The sequence below is a fragment of the Osmerus mordax genome, chromosome 6 (assembly GCF_038355195.1).
Source record: "Osmerus mordax isolate fOsmMor3 chromosome 6, fOsmMor3.pri, whole genome shotgun sequence".
In the NCBI taxonomy this organism is placed as follows: Eukaryota; Metazoa; Chordata; class Actinopteri; order Osmeriformes; family Osmeridae; genus Osmerus; species Osmerus mordax.
Genome location: NC_090055.1, coordinates 11,846,830 through 11,867,754, shown reverse-complemented (window position 1 = coordinate 11,867,754; position 20,925 = coordinate 11,846,830). Strand labels below are relative to the sequence as shown.

The 20,925-nt window shown below is 42.0% G+C and overlaps 1 protein-coding gene across 3 annotated transcripts; it reads right to left on the bottom strand.

The window, feature by feature from the left end:
• Positions 1 to 428: 428 nt before the first annotated feature.
• On the bottom strand, positions 429 to 13,396 carry incenp (inner centromere protein). 3 transcript variants are annotated; one of them, XM_067238687.1, is made up of 19 exons: positions 13,219 to 13,396; positions 12,628 to 12,779; positions 12,309 to 12,416; positions 11,586 to 12,226; positions 10,842 to 10,890; positions 10,489 to 10,700; positions 9,656 to 9,695; positions 9,482 to 9,575; positions 9,241 to 9,381; positions 9,087 to 9,104; positions 8,571 to 8,680; positions 8,339 to 8,459; positions 8,126 to 8,248; positions 7,860 to 8,023; positions 7,649 to 7,769; positions 2,349 to 2,414; positions 2,075 to 2,134; positions 1,025 to 1,178; positions 429 to 745 (listed from the first exon to the last, which is right to left on the bottom strand). In XM_067238687.1, the coding sequence occupies exons 2-19, from the start codon at positions 12,768 to 12,770 to the stop codon at positions 561 to 563; spliced, it is 2,550 nt and encodes an 849-aa protein (XP_067094788.1). In that variant the 5' UTR covers positions 12,771 to 12,779; positions 13,219 to 13,396; the 3' UTR covers positions 429 to 560. The 3 variants fall into 3 exon arrangements, with proteins under 3 accessions (XP_067094788.1, XP_067094789.1, XP_067094790.1); XM_067238688.1 differs by lacking the exon at positions 9,087 to 9,104; XM_067238689.1 differs by lacking the exons at positions 2,075 to 2,134; positions 2,349 to 2,414.
• Positions 13,397 to 20,925: the final 7,529 nt, after the last annotated feature.

Sequence of the window (20,925 nt, the reverse complement as noted above, 5' to 3'; positions counted from 1 at the left end):
CCAGACTTTGTGACTAGATATTTGGACATTGTTTTACATTTAGTCATTTAGTCATTTAGCAGACGCTCTTATCCAGAGCGATTTACAGTAAGTACAGGGACATTCCCCCGAGGCAAGTAGGGTGAAGTGTCTTGCCCAAGGACACAACGTCAATTGACACGGCCGGCAATCGAACTGGCAACCTTCAGATTACTAGCCCGACTCCCTCACCGCTCAGCCATCTGACTCCTTTACACATACACAAATCTCAATTGTCTCAATTTGTGGACGGTACACATTTGTGGATTGCGGATCGTACACATTTGTGGATCGTGCTGTGCATTTGTGGATTGTGCTGTGCATTTGTGGATTGTGCTGTGCATTTGTGGATCGTGCTGACAAGGGTAATCTTAACTAAATGTGACAGATCCACACATCACTGATGAGGGCAATTTGAAATGTTATTTATTCATTTGACTTTAATGATGCTCAACTAATTTTATTCATTTTACAACATGAACACAATATTCTTTAAATGAAACAAAATATATATAAAAATACTTTTCCCCACTACATAGGGTTTAAAAGGGGAGAGTTCCCATTCGTGGGGGTGAGTTCCAGACTGCAGAGCTGGTGCGTTTGAAGAAACGAGGTTTGCTCTTGTCAAAGATGTTCTCCAACCGTGGCTCTTCGATCTCCCCAAAGTAAATGTGCAGGTTCAGCGGATTGAAATATTGCTTCATCATCGACTGCTTTAGACTGAGGCCTAAAGGACACAGTTAAAATTACAGTCATATAATGTGAATTAAATCATTTGTTACAGTTGTCAGTCAATGTATCCTCCCCTTTTCCATAAGAACTCCGTAAGTATTCCAGAAGAAACTGTTTAAACGCTACTGCAATTTCCAATGTGTCATTATGATGTAATGAGACAAATGCCACGTTATACTGGCCGTGTGGACTATAACTATAGATGTGATTGGTGATCAGTTAATATATAATGTCATGAATTATAAAGAGGCATATTCCTTTGTCGTCAAAATACCTTCTGCCCATGATGGAATGGGTTTCCTTGGTGCCGACTCATCATCTGTGGAGTCATCGCTATTCTGGTCCATCCCATAATTCTCAGGATTATAGCTGATAACCAAAGGTTTGTTGCCACCCTTCGGAGTGATTTCATAAGACTGAGGCGATTGCTGCAGGGAAGGACATAATCATACTATAAGTCTGAATATATCATACTATTATGCCAGGAATCTCTATGTGTATGACGCTGTTTGGACGTGACAAATTAGGGTTAAATTTGGCTATATCTGAGTAAGCATTCAACTACAACCGACATTCTGTCAAACAAGAAGAACTAGCAACCAGTAACAGTGTTGTGGCCAATCGTGTTAATGGTGAGGGGTTTTGAGGCACTATTTAGAGAATGAGGTTACACACATCGTAATTGTGTCCAAGCAATTAATTCTTGTGCTGCCTTAGGGTCACATGACCCAAAGGTTCATAAAGAACCATCGTTGTGTTTACCCAATACAAAAACAAATACAAATAATTTTATTTTAACCTTCGCAATGTGGGGGGTCTGAGACAGCCCAACGGTTAAAAGAAAATGCTTCACTTTGGTTTTTTTATACGGTAAAGTTGTCGCAATACGACGGTGGGTCACAATGACTGATGGGTCAGAATGACCCGAAGATAACACAAGGGTTAAGAAAAACAAATTCAATGTAAACACTATTGTCAATGATATGCAAGCCATAAACTGTACAAAATAATGCAATTCTCCTAAGCACCTTATAGTATATGTTTACAAACTGCAGTGTTTTTGTGACGGCCACTGTACTATCAATTAACCAACATCTAAATCACTGCGTCCATCACAGGCACTGCACTTTACTGACACAATGCTATAATTCTAGGAATCTGTGCGTGTGTGTATCTGTGAGTTACTGAATCAATTAAACAACATCTTAATCACTGGTTGCACCAAGAGCACGGGTACAGCACTAGTTATACAAATTATACTCAGGTTCTGAATTTGAAGGCAAGTATTAGACAGGATAGTAGAAATGCACGGTTACTCCCATACCTCAATGTCCACAGTCTGGTTTAAAGCTAATCCTTTTCCTACAGGTGTCATAACAGCATGCTGCAATAGAGAGCATACAAGGGTGAAAAACTGTTCTTAACTCTGATCGGTGATGAAATGAAATATCTATCTGAAAGAATCGTACTATACTCACAGATAATAATAATGCATCAATATACAAACAATAACGATTTTAAGCGTTTCCCACACTTTAAAATTATTCTTCACAAAGTCCCTGTCTGTAACCAACAACCATCAGGTATAAATTTGTAACCTCTGGCTTGACAGCTTCTCTCTGTTTGGCAGCCCTCTCCTCTTCAGCCAACCTCACCTGCTCCTCCTTGTGGAACACACATAGATATGAAAGCAGGAGCCTATGAGAGGCCGTATAGGCAATAATTCATACTTGGTCTCACATACAACACCATAACCTCACATATATACCATTATACTCTTGCACATAAACTGACATACCCTTTTACATGCAGTCAAACTTTCCTTTATTTACTATCATATTCTCTTACAGATTGCTATTCTCTCTTACACACACAAAAATACCCTTGTATATGCACCATCATACTAAAGTATGACAATATATGTAAGAGAGACAAATAGTATGTGTGAAACAGTATAGTATATGTAATATGTGTATGTAATAGTATATTTAAGTCAGATTAATAGTCTGTGAATAAGAATAGTTACATGCAAGAACCATAATTACTGTGTAAATGTAAAAGAATAACAGGCTGTGCAAGAGAGAATACTTGCTTATGTGAGAGAATTTGATTGAAACGGAAGGCAGTTTGAAAAGGAAATGGTACTAAATTCTAGGGCTGTCCCCACTCAGTCGACTAGTCGATTTTCTGGTCGATATGCTCTTGGTCGACTAAGATTTTTTTTAGTCGAGCTGCCGTATGGCAGTGCGAGATCTGATTCCCGCTTGTGTCATCATTGCTGAATTAACAAAATGTTCTACAGAAATTGTAGATTATATTATTTAAGACAAATAAAGCAACTCTAAAAATATATAATTTAAAAGAAAAGGTGTTACTGGTTTCCCTTTCGTTAATCTGCGCTTTGTTTTGGTATTTTGCACACGGCACAAGCACAATTGGCTGCCGAACTACAAACTCTGCCATAGCCTACTGTCGGTGTTATTAGTCAAAATGGCAAAGAAATCTGTGGTATGGCAGCATTTAATTAAAGTACATTTCCATTTTCAAAGTACTGGGTGACTCGAAAAACTTTGAATGCAAACTCTGCCAACAACGGTTTATTTTTCATAGTTGGACATCAAATATGATGTAGCCTACCACCTGAAAAACGTAAGTTGGCCTAGCCCTACTTCGCTCATGCTAACACGCTGGGTTGAAAAATGAATATGCCTATTATAAGAATCAGATCCAAATCGAATGACATTATCTTCTCCGGCCAAGACAACAAAATCTTTCTCTGTTGCACCGTTCCCCACTCAGCTTCTACGTAAGTTCGCATGCTGCAAGTTTTCAGGCAGTGATAAGCGCGCTCTGATGATTTGCATGTTAAACAAACAATATTTTTTTATTTGTAGTACATTGTAAGATATACTAAATACCATCGGCATTCGGTTACAACAGACTGGTGATACAAGTCTTATTATTAGTAGGCTATTAGCGGCTGAATCTGTAATGTCCAGCAGCCATGGAGTCAGATCGGGAAAATGTTTGTAAATTTTGTTTGTGTGGAAGGAAAAAAAAGCGTTTCAAATTAATCGATTTTCAGACGTTTTAGTCGAGTCTTGGTCGACCAAAGACAATCTTAATCGGGGACCGCCCTACTAAATTCTCAGTTCCTGACTGCCTTATACATGAAGGAGGAGGATTTCAGGTACATGTAGCTAACGGCCCACCTTCCCTATCAAGACGAGACTGAGTGACATGACTTGTTGGCAGACAGTGGGCGGCTTAATGAAGCCATTGGACTCATTAATAAAATGTTGAATACTCCAAATGCTGCAACGTCTTTGTCAGAAATGTTGGATCAAAGACGACAGCCATCCACAGATGATTTCTAACGTTGACGATGAAATGCGCCGGCTCTTCAGACCTGGATCAGGTGCATCAAGGAGCAGCAGCACTCTGACAGGAGTGTCAGAGTGCAAGTCTTAATGCTAGCCAAGTGATGCAACCCCGATATCAAACTCAGCAGTATTTCGGTGGGTGGACTGAAGGTGAGTTTAACGTTACTCATTAAGGTCAAATTATTTCTGTAGACTGGGATATTGAAAAAGCAGTGGCTTCAATAAAACAATATCCCTGGCTACAGAAATTATTTTACCTTAATGATTGTGTTGGTGCGACAATGTTTGCGATTGCGTTTTACTGTTAGGCAGCCATAATCACAGTTTTAACAAGCTAGTGTGTCAAGCAAATGTGCAACGTCATGGAGAAAAAGGCCAATGATAAAACAGCCAATTTTGCAATTAAAAGGATACATTTTTCAAATGAAAACCAACTACTCAAAAGTATCTGTAATCCGATATCAATCAGGGGTTTCCTCCCCTTTCTTATCAGGAGAAACTTCAAGTTCCTGGCCCAGCATGGGGCCAGAACATAGAATCCTTTGTGTGAATACTGTGGTCTAAGGAAGAACTCACTTTTCTGAATTTCTAAACATAGTCCCAAGGACTACATGGCTCATGGACACAATTTCATTGACAGTTGTGGATGTGTTATAATGTGTGCTTTTCTTATTTACTTAGAATGTTGTTTAATTGATGTTTGATTATAACTTCCCTTCAGGTATAGTTACGTTAGTCAATTTTAGATCCAAATAATTGTACCATACTAACAAACCATTTATGAATGTTGTATTGTTATATTTTGAAGCTTAAGCATTCCATGAACATTTGAAATATTGAACTCAAAAGCTACCAACCACTTCACACCTAGACGTGAATCTCAGGATGACGCCCAGGTGGGGAGTAACTGACCAATGAAAGAGTTCACCTTCAAAAGGGTAACCCCTTTCGCTTGGATTATAAAACCCACGATAAAAAATCACTCCCCGCTTTTTCGTAGGAGTTAAACTGAAGTGAACGCGTCATTTCTAACCTATTCCTCACATGAAGCAACCTCACTGGACCGCCCGGAACTTTGACGAGAGATTCCATTTTCTTTTCGTTGGACAACTAACGAAACTATCAACTCTACCTTTCTTCAAACCGACAAAAGTAACTGCGATTTCTTACTTGTGACATTGGTATGTTGTGATTTAATTTGTAATGTTTGATTTAGTTTGCAAATGATTTAACCCGATTTTCGTTAGCTTTAGTTACCATTGTTCTAGAGCAGGGATTCCCAAAGTGTGGTGCTCGCCGAGAGGAAAAATGTAATGGTGGTCTAATGGTGTAATAATTAATATTAATTTTTATATGGCAACGACAGTACGAGTGTTCTGATTGGCTAATGGGTAGTCATGCCAGCCGCGTATTGCCCTGCTCGCCGGTCTGATACGGATCCGTATTGCCCTCTGACTAGGGATGGCTATCGAGAACCGGATCTTGTTTAGAACCGGTTCCCAGTGAATCGATTCCTTGGAATCGTTAGCAAAATTCCTTAACAATTCTGTTAACGATTCTCTGTGCCGTTAAACAATTAAAATGCTAAATTTAATAATGGAATAAAAATCGATATGCTCAGTTTAATAATGGGACACGCGAACGTCTGTCTGAATAAACTATAAAAGTTTGCGCATGCAGCAAACATGGCAACTAGGAAGAAGCCTTCTAAAGTTTGGTTGTATTTCACACAATAAAATGACAACAACGCCACTTGTAACACGTGTAAAAAGTATATTTCGTCGAAGCGAGGAAATACTACAAATATGAAGAAGCATTTGAACACACAGCATGGAATGAAGTTACTGGAACGTCATATGTATTTGATGCATGCAGCAGCGCAGCTAACGTTCACGCTTCATCTCTAACTATCTAAGGTAGAGCTAAACTGCCAAAAGTGATCACAACCACTTGTTACTGTGTATTGTGTGTAGTCGATCTAGTTATCTTCTGGCCCGTCGTTTGAAGCATACATTTTAGCTCCGGCATTCGTCTCCCATTAGTATTGATCTTATTGATCATTTCACGTTAATCGGGGCGGCGTGTGTTTTGAAAGGTGACACTGAAGTCATTTCCCCTGTTGTTAGGACCCCTGTAAGTCCTACTGGTGTTGAGTAATAGAAGCTTGAACACAAGGAAACTGAAAGTTTCTATCTCCGACTAGATTTTGTTTTGAAAACAGAGGCCTGAAGAGGCCTAGAGGTGGTAGGTATTAGCTCATTTCAGAGCCAGTCAAAGCCAGTTTGAGAAATTCGTTTAGAACGAGTGTGTGTGTGTGGGGGGGTGCAGGACGCACAGTAGTTGGCTGTAGAGGGGAACATCGATAAGAGAATCGGAATCGTTAAAATCTTCTCAATACGCATCCCTACCTCTGACGTCATCTTCAAAATGAGCAATATTGATAGACATCAACAGCCATGAGGAAATTCAGAAGCAGCGAAAATTGTTATTGAAAGTGATAATGAAGACTACAAACTATAGTTTGAATCACTTGTGTTGTTACTTTACTGTAAATTAAAGCCATTTTATCTGAGCCGTGTTGTGAGTTTTCTATTGATCATTGTACCTTGAAGTTAGCTACGCAACACCTGAAACACATTGTGTCGTGAGAAGACTTGAGCTGAACAAAACGGTTTTCTATTAACAATGACCATTTCTCTTCATTTACAAAATGAAAAGAGCGAAACATGCCATATAATAAACAACTTACTAACCTTGACCGTTCGGCCATGCCGGGAAATATCAAACTTCGGCTTTGGCGTATCAACATCGCCATCGTAAGGAGTTAATATATATATTTTTTAAATTAAAGTGCGATTTTTCACAAAACAAAAACATGAATTTGTTCGGTTTGTGTTTACACTGCAACATTTAACAGCGGACTAAATCTTGTAAAGAAACTCCACGCGCTAGCAAACTGTTCTCTCATTGGTCCGATTTTAATGCGGCTATAAATAGGCTCTGTTGCTTTTTTTTTTAAGGCATGGGGGAGTGGGGGTGCGTGAACCTGGTCGGGATGTAGAAGGGGATGCGTGGCCTAAAAAGTTTGTGAACCGCTGTTCTAGAGGCCTCTCTCTCTATGCCAGTTTATGTGCAAGAGTATTACGGTAAATATGGGAGCAGGGTTTCCTGCAGAAAATTGGTTAGTTAAGGTGGTAGGGTGGGGTTTGCCGGCAGACCGGGCATAAAAACTCATTTTTATGCGTTCTGCAGAGAAGGGAGACTGGATTTGGTCATGGTTTGGAATGAAAGGGAGAAAACAGGACAGAGTAAAACGGACAATATCGTTCTGTTTTTTTTGACAACGTAGTTAAGGCAGGCGTGTGTTGCTTAGGCGGCTGCCTTAACTGCAAAGTGCTGCGGGAAACCCTGATGGGAGAGTATAATGGTAAATATGTGAATTTATGGTTTTGTATGTGAGACCTTAAATCAGTCGGTATGTGGCTGAGCATACCACACTTCATTTTTGAATTTACCCTCTTCGTCTGCTCCTCCAACTCCTTTCTCTTCTCCTCTAGCACTCTCTTTTCCTTCTCTCTTGCAGACTTCTCTGCTTCCCTCTGGAGAGCCAGGGCCTTTTCCCGCTCTGCTCGCTCTCTGAAACAAGCAAGATCAAGATGATCCCATAAAAGGAATACAAATTTGAAAAATCTCCCAAAAGAGTAATCAAATGGAAGAACAGCTCACTTTTCAGCAGCTGCCTGTTTCTCTCTCTCTAGCTCTTTCTCCCTCTCCTGCTCCTTTTTCAGCTCATGTGCCCGGCGGGCCTCAGCCAGTTTGCGAGCTCGCTCTTGCTCCTCCTCTGTCCTCCGCCTGGCCTGCTGCTCCTGCAAGCGCCTCTCCTCCTCCTCCTGGGGTCACAGAAGGGTCAGACACACAACCACATCCTCGCATCCATAGTATACTGACCGACATAAGCAACTCCCCCCAAAAACATTGGAATGGGGTCTCACAGCTTGTTGGATCCTCTTCCTCCTCGTTTCCTCCTCCAACCTCCGCCTCTGCTCCAGTTCTTCTTGCCGCTTGGTGGCCACCTTCTTCTTGGCCTTCTCTTCGGCCAAACGCTCCACTCTCAGCTGAGAAACAACAGTACAGACATAAGAGCCACGTCGCACACTCGAACCCTTTGAAATGTCACTGAATGACAGGCTTAACCCTATACTCACTTTATCATTTTTCTCGTCAATTTGTGCCATTTTTTGCTCAATTTTCTTTTTTTTCTCTTCTTCTTTCTGTTCTTCCTTTACTCGTGCCTCCACAACTTTTCGGAGTCTTTCATCCCTCTTCCTGAAAAGGATGACGTAGACATACTGAAACTTACTGGTAAAGCGAAATAAGGGTAATCCAAGCAAGTAGCAAGATTTTACATACATTAAACAAACCACATTTTACTTAAACCTTTTCATCTCTTCACGTTTTCTTCTTTTTTCCTCCTCCATCTTTCTCTTCCGTTCTTCCTCCTGCTCCTGCTTCTTTTTAACAGCCTCCAGTTTCAGACGCTCCCTTTCCTGAAACACAATATATAAATATTAGTTATAAACAGGTCAAATTTTACCATGACAGATTCTACTGCTATAGTGAAACTAAATAACAAAAGGTTTGTAGTAGCGATTTTTTTATTTAAAGTGAAATCCAGACAATGAGTGATAGTAATAAAGAAGAGGATGGCGGGGCATCACTGATCTAATTACCAAATATTTTACAATGTTAAAAACATAAAATGCTCGTAGAAAACATAAATAAAAACATAAAACAAACAGTTCATAGACAGGAAAGCCAACTATTACCATTTCTATCCACCAACAAAGATGAGATGGGGTGACAAAATGTTCACACATTTGGTGAAGTACCGAAAACTACTCTATAAAACCCCCAACATTTACAATCCGACCTGGTTTGTACACTAACACTTACCACGATACCACTGACCGACTAGGAAGCGGGGAGGAAGAGAGATGTTTGATTAAGAAACTACATTATGAACATTCTAGAAAAATTTAAGCTTTTCTGTAAAAATGGACAGACTAATGCTAGCAGATGTGAGGAGGCCAGATTGATTGTGACTTACCTTGGCATCAACTTTGAGAGGAGTGGTGTGTTTAATGAAGGACTTCATCACACTGCCACGGCCTACAGAGCTTGGAGTCATCATCAGCATCTGGTTCTTCTGCACAGTATGAAGGAAGGACCTCATATTGGGCCTTATTGCCTAGGCATCACAGACCATTGTTTAATGTCATGATGACACCGCTTAGAAAAAGAAACAGGACAGTGCTATGGCTAACAGTTTGAAAACACCTTCAACTTACAGTCTGGCTTTTTTGGGGAGGAGAGGGCTTCTTCTTTGGGCTTTGGAAATCGCCTGATGCATCCGTGCCTCTGCGTTTGGAGCTTGGTTGGGATCTAGGACAAGGGCATAGTTGACTGAAAATGTATCTTTACTCTATTATTTGACTTTAGGCCTAAATAGTTTCACAACTTACCTTAGAATTGAGTGTGACTGATTTTTTTTCCAGCGACCATCTACGGACAAATCAAGCATGTTTGTCGTTAAGACACCTTCTCACACAGAACAAAGATACTACACACAGACCACCATTTATACAGCAGGTTCCATAAGCCCATTAACAGTCTACTTTTATTTCTAAATAATAATAATAATATAAAACTGTTTCTTTGTGAACACTAAAAACGTCTCAATAGTTGGTGTGACCACTATTTGCCCTGACGACAACTTTACCTCTGGTATTAATTCTAAAAGTTTGTGCAGAATTTTACAAAACACTTTATTCCAGCAATCCTTTACAGCATCCTAGAGGCGAAAGTGTTTTGCCTTTTCAACTGTTCCCAAAACTGTTCAACATGAATGAGTTTAGATGATGCCATATTTAATTGTAGGTCACACACAATTGAGTTAGCCTGTTGTCATTTTCTGATCGTGTGGCCCATGGTCTTGCCTTGGATTAACCCTTGTTATCTTCGGGTCATTCTGACCCATCAGTCATTGTGACCCACCGTCGTATTGCGACAAATTTACCTCATACAAAAACAAAGTGAAGCATTTTCTTTTAACTGTCGGGCTGTCTCAGACCCCCCACATTTAGCTACAATTTGGCACTGGAATCAATTTTCAGCACTTGTCCTTTTAACCAATGTTTTTTCAACCTTTTTCAAAAGCCCTAACTGGAGCACTTACAGGAGCATTAGTAGGCCTAGCAAGACCACACTTATGGAATCAACATCAGTATGTTTGTGAATATTAGAAGACTAACAGTAGTCTGTGCAGACAGACAGCAAATGGTATGACAAATGGTACCTGAACCAGAGCAGGGTGTGCCACTCTTGTCTTTGGTGATCATGGGGATGGTGGAAAGCATGCTAGGAGGGTTCTGGGCCATGGAGCGGGTGAAACGAATTCCGTCGGACTCTGACTGTGGAAGGACTTTGTTATCCTGAACCTCTGGAGAAGTCTCTGTGTGGGTAGCTTTAGTCTGTTCCTCTGCTGTGGTTGCCTCTTCAGACACCACCCTAAGGCGAACACACAGTATGAACTTCAAAAGGAAGTGAGCACACTGTTGTTGTGGAGCTAAAACACAAATGAAATCGCCAACAAACATTCACTAAAGGAATAAAACAGTGTTTAATGAAACAAATATGGAATATACTTACCCTTTTGTATTCTCTACAACCTCTTCACCATCAGACATTATGACATCCTCTGCATTGAGAGATAACGTCAGTTAAAAAGTTGGACATCTACACCTTACTTGCAACTGCAGAACACAACCCAACAAATTACCATCTCTAGTTTGACAAAAATGGCAGAAAAAGCATTGGATTTGACACAGCACCCCCTGCCACCTCCAATAATAACATTAAGATGTTATGTGATGACAATGTGCAGCAGCAGTGTTGCAAACTGTATGGACAAGCCAATATGCTTGCACGCAAATTTCACGTGTACGTATTATGTTAAAATTGACCTTTTAAAGCCTCTTTACTCCACTCTATACAGCCCACGTGTGGTTAATTGTTCATGGCTCACATTAAAGCAAAAATGAAAAAGCTTCAGGTGGCATTTAATGATGCATTCAGAAAATCGCTTAAGCTCCTAAGATGGACAAGTGCAAGTCATACGTTTGCATCTAGTCAAGTTACCACTTTTCATCCTCTGTTAAGGAATTAAACGTATAAACGTGTGCCGGCTAAATAATAAAAAAACGATTGATTAGAATGGCTCTAACTGATCCTACACAAAGTGACCAGGTATTCCACTTGTTTTTGGAAACATTGGAACAACAATCTATGCATTTTAATCACGTTAGACATATTCCTGTCTATGTCCATTACCATTTGTCCTTGTATTGTATTTTATTCTATATGGACAGTATGTCTTGAATACATATTACTCACCACTGACGTTACTGCTGCAGGTGGAGCTACCCATGCGAGCCTTCTTCTTCAGGAAGGACCGCCTGGAGGCCTGCCGCACCGACTGCTGGGTCATGCTGTGGCGTAGGCCTGCCAGGGAGCGCCGAAGGGTGAGAGAGTGGCGCACAGAGCTGCACGAGCTGGAGGTGGTGGCTATGGCCATCTTGGTGGTGGAGCGGCCAGGGGAGGGCGCTGCTTTTACTAGTATTTCAGCAGACCGGCGGTCGGCAGCGGTGAGTTTCACCACAGCTTCTGGCAGCTGCAGGCTGGCAGGCGAGTGGTGTGGACTCGTAGTGTGCGGACTATTAAACTCCTTCCCTGTCTCTGTCTCCTTGTAAGTGTTGTTCACTGGGATTTGAGCATTAATCTCTTCTTTAGGTGCCCTCTCTGGAGGCCTATCTGAAAGAGACTTGGGAGGGGTGCTGCTGATACCTGAAAGCAGCTCCACATCCTCTGCCTCCTCAGACTGCTGCTTCAGGCCCTGTTTGTTTCTACGAGTGCTGCGTTTGGGCTCTTCAAACACCTCAGAGGTGGTTGCCTCTGGGCCAACATCATCTTCAGCAATGAGATTCAGTGTACTAACAGAAGAGCGGCGCAAGTTACTACGCTTGCCCTTTGAAAATCTAAGGGTGAAAATAGACACAAACAGTTAGGTGTGCGTAGCTATGAAAGTCACCTAACTGAGTAGGCTAGAGCACAACATACCGTCTCTTGGCTGTCTTTTCAGCCCGTCCCAAAGAAACTCGTTTTCTGCGATTGCTTTTCTTCTGGGATGGGGTCTTTGGCATCAACTCTGGCTCAGCACTGAAATCACTGGGATGCAAAAGAAAAATAAGCAGTTCATAAATCAGCAATTATTGTAAACACAATAGAACCAACTCTGTAAAACCATTCCCCCCTCCATGTTCTCTCATATTTCCAGTAGTCTTAACTTGGAAATGGGAGGGAAGACCCTACATTATATATTAATATAAATATAATATAGAGTATATGCACAGCACAAACCTTCAAATTGTCAACTCACCTAGAGAACATCCGATTGGCTTCTTGCTGGATCTCCACGAGCCAAACCATGTGGACGTTTTCGATGTCACTTATAAATTCTTGTACTTTGCCATCAAACATTTGCATGAGGGCTTGCGTTGACGAGAAAACTGAGCAGCTCATGGTGAAGGCCTGAAAAATACAATTTGGCTTATTAACAGTGCAGCGCTATGCAATTTATCTAGACTAGCAAGCCTGCCCGACAGCAACACTATGAAGAAATAGTGAATTCGACAACAAAACAACCAGCAATGCTAGTTTATGAGAAATAATTAGGACTAGCTGGGCGACGTAAACTAACTTGCTAGCAAGCAGCAAATAGTTAATGGTAGTCTGCTGTTCTAATGTCCCTGCCCCAACACACCTGATTCAAATGAATGGTCATAAACAGGCTTCTGCAAACCTGGATTACGACCCATTCATATTAATCAGGTGTGTTGGAGCAGGGAAACATCTAAAACATGCAGGACAGGTGTTCCCTGAGGACCAGGGTTGGGAACCACTGGTGTAGACTTTTACAGTACTGGCAAAATGACTTCAACCAAAACGATTAGCTAGGTAGTCTACTTACCTGAAATAAGACCCCTACCCTGAGAACATAAGATACAGGATCAAATGTATATAGTCAGATATTTTATAATAACCGCCGCGGTCCTGCAGTGTCAAGAAGTTCATAAAACCGTAACTACTGCATTTTCCTCTTTTTCCGTATCACCCGATGAAAACTGTCCATATAGTTTTAAACTTCCAGTGCCAATGGGGTGCCGTTCTGAAATGACGTAAGAAAACGTCTGCTCGTTTTGGTATGAAAAAGTAATGTTGCGTCTTGTTCCAGGTTCAACCCTGTCGGCGAAGACTGGGCAACAAGCGGATGAAGCACTTGAAATATATATAGATTTGCCCAGTAATTGTTTATCCAACTGAGTTTAATATTATGGGTTCCAAACGGCCAAGGCAGTTGATACGGGCCACCAGTGCCGGTCCGAACACATTCGGCGCCCAAGGCGAGTTGTATCAACAACACCCCCCAAGACGCAACACGGAGATATGACGTGGCGCGGTTGGCGCCCTCTACTGGTTGTGCGGGAGGGTTAATTAATGGATGCACTTGGGAAAATGCCACCCCCTTCTTCATGCCGTCCTAGGCGGCTGCCTATGTCGCCTGTAGGAAGGACCGGCTCTACGGGCCGCCTATAAACGCTGTTGGTGTTAACCCGGTGGCCCTAAGAAAAGTGGTGTTGCAGTAACATAGGTACATAGTGAGGTCAGACCCCCACCCCTTGCCTTGAGGCAACGGCCCCGGTGGATGTAGGTGGTATTGCATTTCAGATTTGCTACCCGACTCGTCCGGTCGTTTTTATTCTATTAAAGATCCTGTAAAGTGGAATTAAAAACGAGTTTCAAGTTCACCACACCACAGAATAATGTGTTATTAACTACCCATCCAAATTCGAATGAAAAAAAACACAGACAAGTCTGTTAAATTAGGCTTTGAAATCGTAAGAAAATCAGCAGTCTTCTCTGTTTGAGACTGGGGGGGCGTGTCGCCTGAAGGAGCTGAAGCTCGGCCCCCTCGCTGGAAGGCGCCGCCTCTCTCAAGTAAGCTACCTACGACCCAGATAATGGACGCTACGTCAAGCCGAACAAAACAGTATAGAATTAGAATGTATTTGTTCAATGAGTGAAACATACAGATGCATATAAATGAAATTTTCCCCTGAGCTGTAACACAGGAGTAAACATTTACAGCAGAGACAGCAGATAGTGAGCTCTCCAACTTCTACTTCTACTTCTAGCACATTAGCTACCATTTCACCAAAATACCATCATTCTACACCGAGTAGCCTAATATCAAGTTAGCGGTTTGCACTAATTATAGCAGAGATACATCTGGAAAAGTTATCTATAATTATAACAGGCACACAGAACTGAGTGATGAACTGGCGGTGGTGGATGGTCCAGGTGCGACCAGAGGATGAACGGCCGGGGGGGTGATGCTCGGCTCCACGCTGCAAGAGAAGCCGTGTGTTGGTGAACCCCGTCTGTCTCTGGTCCATGTTAAAACTGTCCGCCATGAAATTGTCAGTGGCGGCTGTTTGAGTTTATCCAAAGCTTTCCATGAGCGTGGCTCTTCACAAAATCTATCCACCTATTGTTCCTTTCATTATCAACAGGGAACTTAAATGGCGTTGCAGCGCAGCTAGTTGCATCCAGGGAAGATGCAGTTGCGGGTGGTTGGAGACATCCTGAAGCTAGCTAGCTAGCTGATGTAAGCTACAATAACAGTACAGCAGGAGGAGCCATTCAGTGATCTGACGTAGATAGGGCATTTTTTGGCTCCGCCCATTAAAACCTGATCTGAAAACGGAAGAGAAACTGGTCTTAGGTCTACCTCCACATTTCAGTGCGACAAAGTTTTCGCGCTTTGCACATGCTTTCAGGAACTCATTTCACACGTATGTAATGTACTGAGAAGCAGATCATGGAGTTTGCTTTACAGGATCTTTAACTAGCTAAGTGTCAAATTACATGCCAGTAGAGTGCGCACTAGCTCTGATATTCATTATTAGGGATTCTCCGTTGTTTCAAGTTGCGTTAGAAAAGAGCTCTAGTTAATGTGGCGAAAATTGATCAAAAAACAAAACAGTAAGATAAGATATATCTTTTTAATCAATTTGACTATAGGCTATATCTAGTTAATTCTCATCAGGATTGTGTGGATAAGATAATCTTTTACTAGTAACCCAAGGACTGCATTGTGGGAGATTCTTTTCTGTTGTTTCTCTACTGTGTTTTCCCTGCCGAAACCTCCGGTGAGTTTTGGTTGTTTCAACGTGCGCATTAGCTTGCCATATTGCTAGTTAACCAGTGTTGGGAACGTTACCGAAAATTTGTAATTAGTTACAGTTACTAGTTACTTATTTCAGAAGTAACTGCATTACTTTACTAGTTACTGCATAGATTGATTCGCGGATTGATTGTCTGATCAAGACGCAACTGTGAGGTGCGCGAATGGACAGAACGGCTGCGAGGGCCAGCCCGACGTGCACGAATACACCTGTACAAATGCAAATGAAATTTCCACTCAAAATGCTGACAAAAGTTTGATTTACGATGTCCAACGCAGCCTCCATTGGTATTCTTAACCTGGAATGATAATATATAGTGCGGTGTTTCCTCTATGGCTAAATTTCTGCCGCCACGGTATCAGAAATCAGGCTGTACAACATTTTAGGCCGTCTATCAGCACTGATTGTTGAGTGCATGTCGGAGAATAGCACGGACACGCGCTTCACACCGCAGTTGAGATTGCGTGTGTGCGTCCTTAAGAACTGTAAGTCGTATAACTTATGTTGTCAGTTAATTTAAGCCTGTTATTGTATTGTATGTGTTAAGTTTATAGTTCTTGCAAATTTAAATCAAGTTAACTGGTGATTTTCGTTGTTTGTATTCTTCCACTGCTAGCTAAATTGCACGTCTGTTGATTCGATAGCGATTGCTGCCCTTGCTCACGTTTGTATTTTAGGTGCATTATTATGCTGAAGTTGTTTTAATTAATAAAAAGTTGGTTTATTGTTATTATTTGCTACAGAATGCTCAAGATCAAATGAAGCAGGCAGTGTACATGCCTACCTTGGCTAGGCTACTGACCATTTACAATAAGTTGTTACGTCAATTATTAATTGGCAGCATTTATGCCATTAGGAACATACTTTATGAGTGTAAGGTGTCTTTAAGTAGCCTAACTTCATTGCTTTAGGGGAAATAGGACGAACATATGTGCAATATTACATTAGCTATTAGATTAGATTTATTTCAAAATGGGTCTTCGGAGCACCGAAGACCCATTTTGACCCAGGAAAAACCCTGAACCCATTTTCTTATATAACCAAACTGTTCTGTGTGATCAGGTTCATTCTCATTTGACTATGTCAGCTGATGATGGCCAGAAGATGCTACCATGCCCAAAATCAAATGCTTTGAAGAAAACAGTTATTTATCGTGCCATCAATCATTGGAATAATTGCCCACTGAATATACATCAAATGAATAGAAAAGTCTCTTCGGGTACCATCTGAGAATGCACTATTTAAAATTGTGAGTAGGGAATGGACACATTTACTGTATAAATGTAATAATGACTGTAATACTGTAATAACTTATTCTGAATCATTTCTTATTATGTTTATCATGATGTCTACAATGTTACTGATTTTAGATTATCATTGTTCAGTAATTTTATTTTTTTGTTGGACCCCAGGAAGATTAGCTCGTCCCACTTTTGTCACGTCTGGCTACAAGGAGGACCCAAATGCGGAGTGCGGAATGGAAAGTTTATTAATGGACAACTGAAATCACACAAGCAGAAGGCCCGGGAAACAAAACTGAAAGTAAGCCGTAGCAGGTAACTCAAAAGGGCGATCCGTAAAACGTAGTCAAGAACAGGCAGGATCCGAGATCGGAAGGCAGTCCAGTATATCCAGGGAAGAGTGGGGGAGCAGCTCACCGCGGCTGGAACAGAAGATATTTCGCAGGATATGGAACTTGTCAACATCACAAAACTTTTTAGCAAAGAAGGAGGGAAAACAGAGGATATTTATTGGCCGCGTTTCCCAGATTCGTTAAGAAGCTCTTAACGCTAAGAGCTTCTTAGGAGCGTTCTAAGAGCGTTGTAAGAGCGTTCTAAGAGCGTTCTAGAGCGCTCGCCAAATATAAAACCGTTACAACCAACCAACAAGAGCAACAAGTCTCTCAATACGAGTCATTGTGATCCTGGAGGAAACTAACATCAGGTCCAGCCAAGCATTCCTAAGTGCCGTTGTACTCCCGGAACAAGTGCGTCTTGAGCCTTTTCTTGAAGGTGGGGAGACAGTCAGTGTCCCTGATGGAGGTGGGGAGTTGATTCCACCATTGGGGGGCCAGACAGGAGAAGAGCTTGTGTTGGGACCGGGCGCTCTTGAGCGGTGGGACCACCAGACGGTTGTCAGAAGAAGACTGTAGGTGGCGGGGCGGGGGGGGGGGGGGGGGGGGTGTAAGGCTGGAGGAGAGACTTGATGTAGTCGGGTGCAGTCCCGTTCACCTCTCTGAAGATCAGTAGCAGAGTGTTGAATCTGATACGGGCCGTGATGTGAAGCCAGTGGAGAGAGATGAGGAGCGGGGTAACATGGGAGCGTCTGGGTAGATTGAAGACCAGACATCAAATTAATTCTTGAAGTTGAAAAGCACAGGGAGTTGTATGACCCCCTGCACCAATTTGACAACGTAGATAAGGATCAATGCTGGGATATAGCCAATGCCATGTTTATGTACCATGTCAGCGTAAAGGAAAGCTCAGAGTAGCTGAAAGGCTTGGTGACAGGCGTGGAGAAATGCGCATATGGTGTGAACAGCTTTGAGCCAGTCGTAGCCGATCGTGGCGCTGCGAGGCACTTCCCCGTGCCCCAGGCGTAAGGACTAGATCCTCAACTTAAAATCAAACAGGATCCAGAATCAAGATGTGTAGACCTGGAGATCTCCTCTGCAAAAGTACAAGATTCTGGGTTGTACTAATGTGCACTGATGTCCACAGTGCCAGGAAGCCCCATGGCTGTGCAGAAAACCCTCCCGCAGTGCCCCAAATGTGTGCCAAGTTCTCTATGCTTGCTTATTTGCACTTGATTCTGAGTGTAGAGCGAGCAAATCCAGATTCCATGGTTGTTGTACTCAGCAACTTTAACAAAGGAAATCTCAGCCACAAACTCCCCAAATACATACAATTCATCAAATGCCTAACCAGAGAAGGGAACACTTTGGATCACTGATACACCACAGTCAGCAGAGCCTGCCATGCAGTCCCCTGAGCAGCTCTGGGACACTTTGAACATGACATGGTCCACCTGATTCCTGCATACAAGCAACTAAAGTTCTGTAAACCTGCTGTGAGGACAGCAAAACAGTGGACCAGGGAGGCTATGGAGGATCTGCGGACGTGCCTGGACTGTACTGACTGATTCCACCTGCAGGTGGATCACAGACTTCCTGTCTGACAGGAAGCAGTGCGTTAAGCTGGGAACAAGTCTCTGACACCCGGTCCATCAGCACTGGATCACCCCAGGGCTGCGTCCTTTCTCCTCTGCTCTTCTCCCTGTACACCAACAGTTGCATCTCTAGTCATCCGTCCGTCAAATTCCTGAAGTTTGCGGACGACACCACCCTCATTGGGCTCATGTCTGGTGGAGACGAGTCTGATTATAGGTGGGAAGCGGCCATCCTGGTGACCTGGTGCAGCCAGAACAACCTGGAGCTTAATGCTCTTAAGACAGTGGAGATGGTTGTGGACTTCAGGAAGAATACAGCGCCACTCACCCCCATCACCCTGTGTGACTCCCCAGTCAACATTGTGGAGTCCTTCCGCTTCCTGGGCACTATCCTCTCCCAGGACCTCAAGAGGGAACTGAACATCAGCTTTCTCACCAAAAAAGCACAACAGAGGATGTACTTTCTGCGGCACCTGAAGAAGTTCAACCTGCCAAAGACAATGATGGTGCACTGGTGATGAGCAGACTGCAGCTTATCATTCGAGCTGCCGAGAAGGTGCAATCTGCCATCCCTTGAGGACCTGCACGCCTCTAGGACCTTGCGGCGAGTGAGGAAGATTGTGGCCGACCCACCCTGGACACACACTGTTCCTGCCACTCCCCTCGGGCAAGAGGCTGCGGTCCATCAGGACCAAAACCTGCCACAAGAACAGTTTCTTTCCGTCTGCAGCTGGCCTCATCAACAAGGCCCAGGACCCCAACTGACACTAACTCACACATAAACACTGAGCATTACATTATTTTTATTTTATTGAATACTGTACAGTTTGTAAGTATTTTGTTGTAAATATCTTAAATGTTTTAAATTTCTTACTTTTTATATTTACAGACTGCACACACTTTTAGAATTCTTATATTTATTGTATGCACCAGCCCACTAAAGTAAATTCATTTTCATGTAAACTACTTGGCGATTAAACTGTATTCTGATTCTGATTATACTTTGGCAATGTAATCTCAAACAACTGTAGTCCATTGGCCCAAAGTCAGGCTCACATGTTAGAACTAAAGGTAATGTATTAATGGGGGATTGTTTAAATATGTTTATATTTATATATATGTATATATTTTTATTCAGACTTTATTTCACTCAAAGTGATGTGACATTTTACAATTTTTGTGAGTTTTAGAGTGAGTTTTTCTCCCTACGTTTTGTATAAACGCATGTGTATTCATTTTTCATTATTTAAATGTAAAATAATTCAATGGAATCATTTGAATAACTTTGATGTCTAGCAGTCAGTGTATTTTTTACTTTGTAGTTTGTTAATTTAATCACTAAGAAGCATGCTTGTTAAAGTACATGTGAGTTACCATGTGATGGCACTAAAGCAAAGAATATCTCTCTCTTTCTCGCTCTGTCTCTCTCTCCCTCTCTCTATATCTTCTATTACCTATCTATTTATGGTCTGGGTCAGGGTAGGCTATTTATAAACAGAAGCTAACTTAGAGTATCAGAAAATCATAGAGTAAACAACTAACTCTAAGAATATTTCAGCCACTACTAATTTGACCACATACACCTGTGTCATCTAAAAGATATATAGTATAGTATCTGAGTAGAATGACTATTATGCAGGTGTCAAAAAAAGAGGTAGTGATTTCAGGTGACCTGCAACCCAACAAAGTGCTATTCAGTGCTAATTCCTTGTAATAATTTCTGACCTATATGGTGATGAAGAAAGTGTTTTATCCGTCTCTTCATAAACGGAGTGTTCAGTTGAGTTTAGTTCAGTTGGATTTTAATAAGTATTTATCAATGTGCAGATTGGGAGAGAAAACCAGACTGTTGTTGGAGAGAAAACCATAACAGTTGTGCTGTGGTGTTGTGTTGTAAGAAATTACAACACAACACCAGGCTTAGGTCTCAATCATGTCCCTCTCTCCTCTGAAAGCCGGAGGACCATCTTTTATAGGGCACAATAATGTAAACATAGATTTTGACAGTCAGGCAGTAATGACATTACAACAGTCGAGTCAGGTGTCTGAGCGGTTAGGGAATCGGGCTAGTAATCTGAAGGTTGCCAGTTCGATTCCGGCTGTGCAAATGACGTTGTGTCCTTGGGCAAGGCACTTCACCCTACTTGCCTCGGGGAGAATGTCCCTGTACTTACTGTAAGTCGCTCTGGATAAGAGTGTCTGCTAAATGACTGAATGAACAGTCTCAGAGAAAGAGATTCACTGCTCCCAACACATGACAA

Excerpts from the sequence above, each read along its gene's own strand:
- incenp (XM_067238687.1), bottom strand. The coding sequence starts at position 12,770 with ATGAGCTGCTCAGTTTTCTCGTCAACGCAAGCCCTCATGCAAATGTTT. Across the intron at positions 8,249-8,338 it reads TTGACGAGAAAAATGATAAA|CTGAGAGTGGAGCGTTTGGC; the intron begins GTGAGTATAGGG and ends GTTGTTTCTCAG. Across the intron at positions 8,024-8,125 it reads GGAAGAGGATCCAACAAGCT|GAGGAGGAGGAGAGGCGCTT; the intron begins GTGAGACCCCAT and ends CTGTGACCCCAG.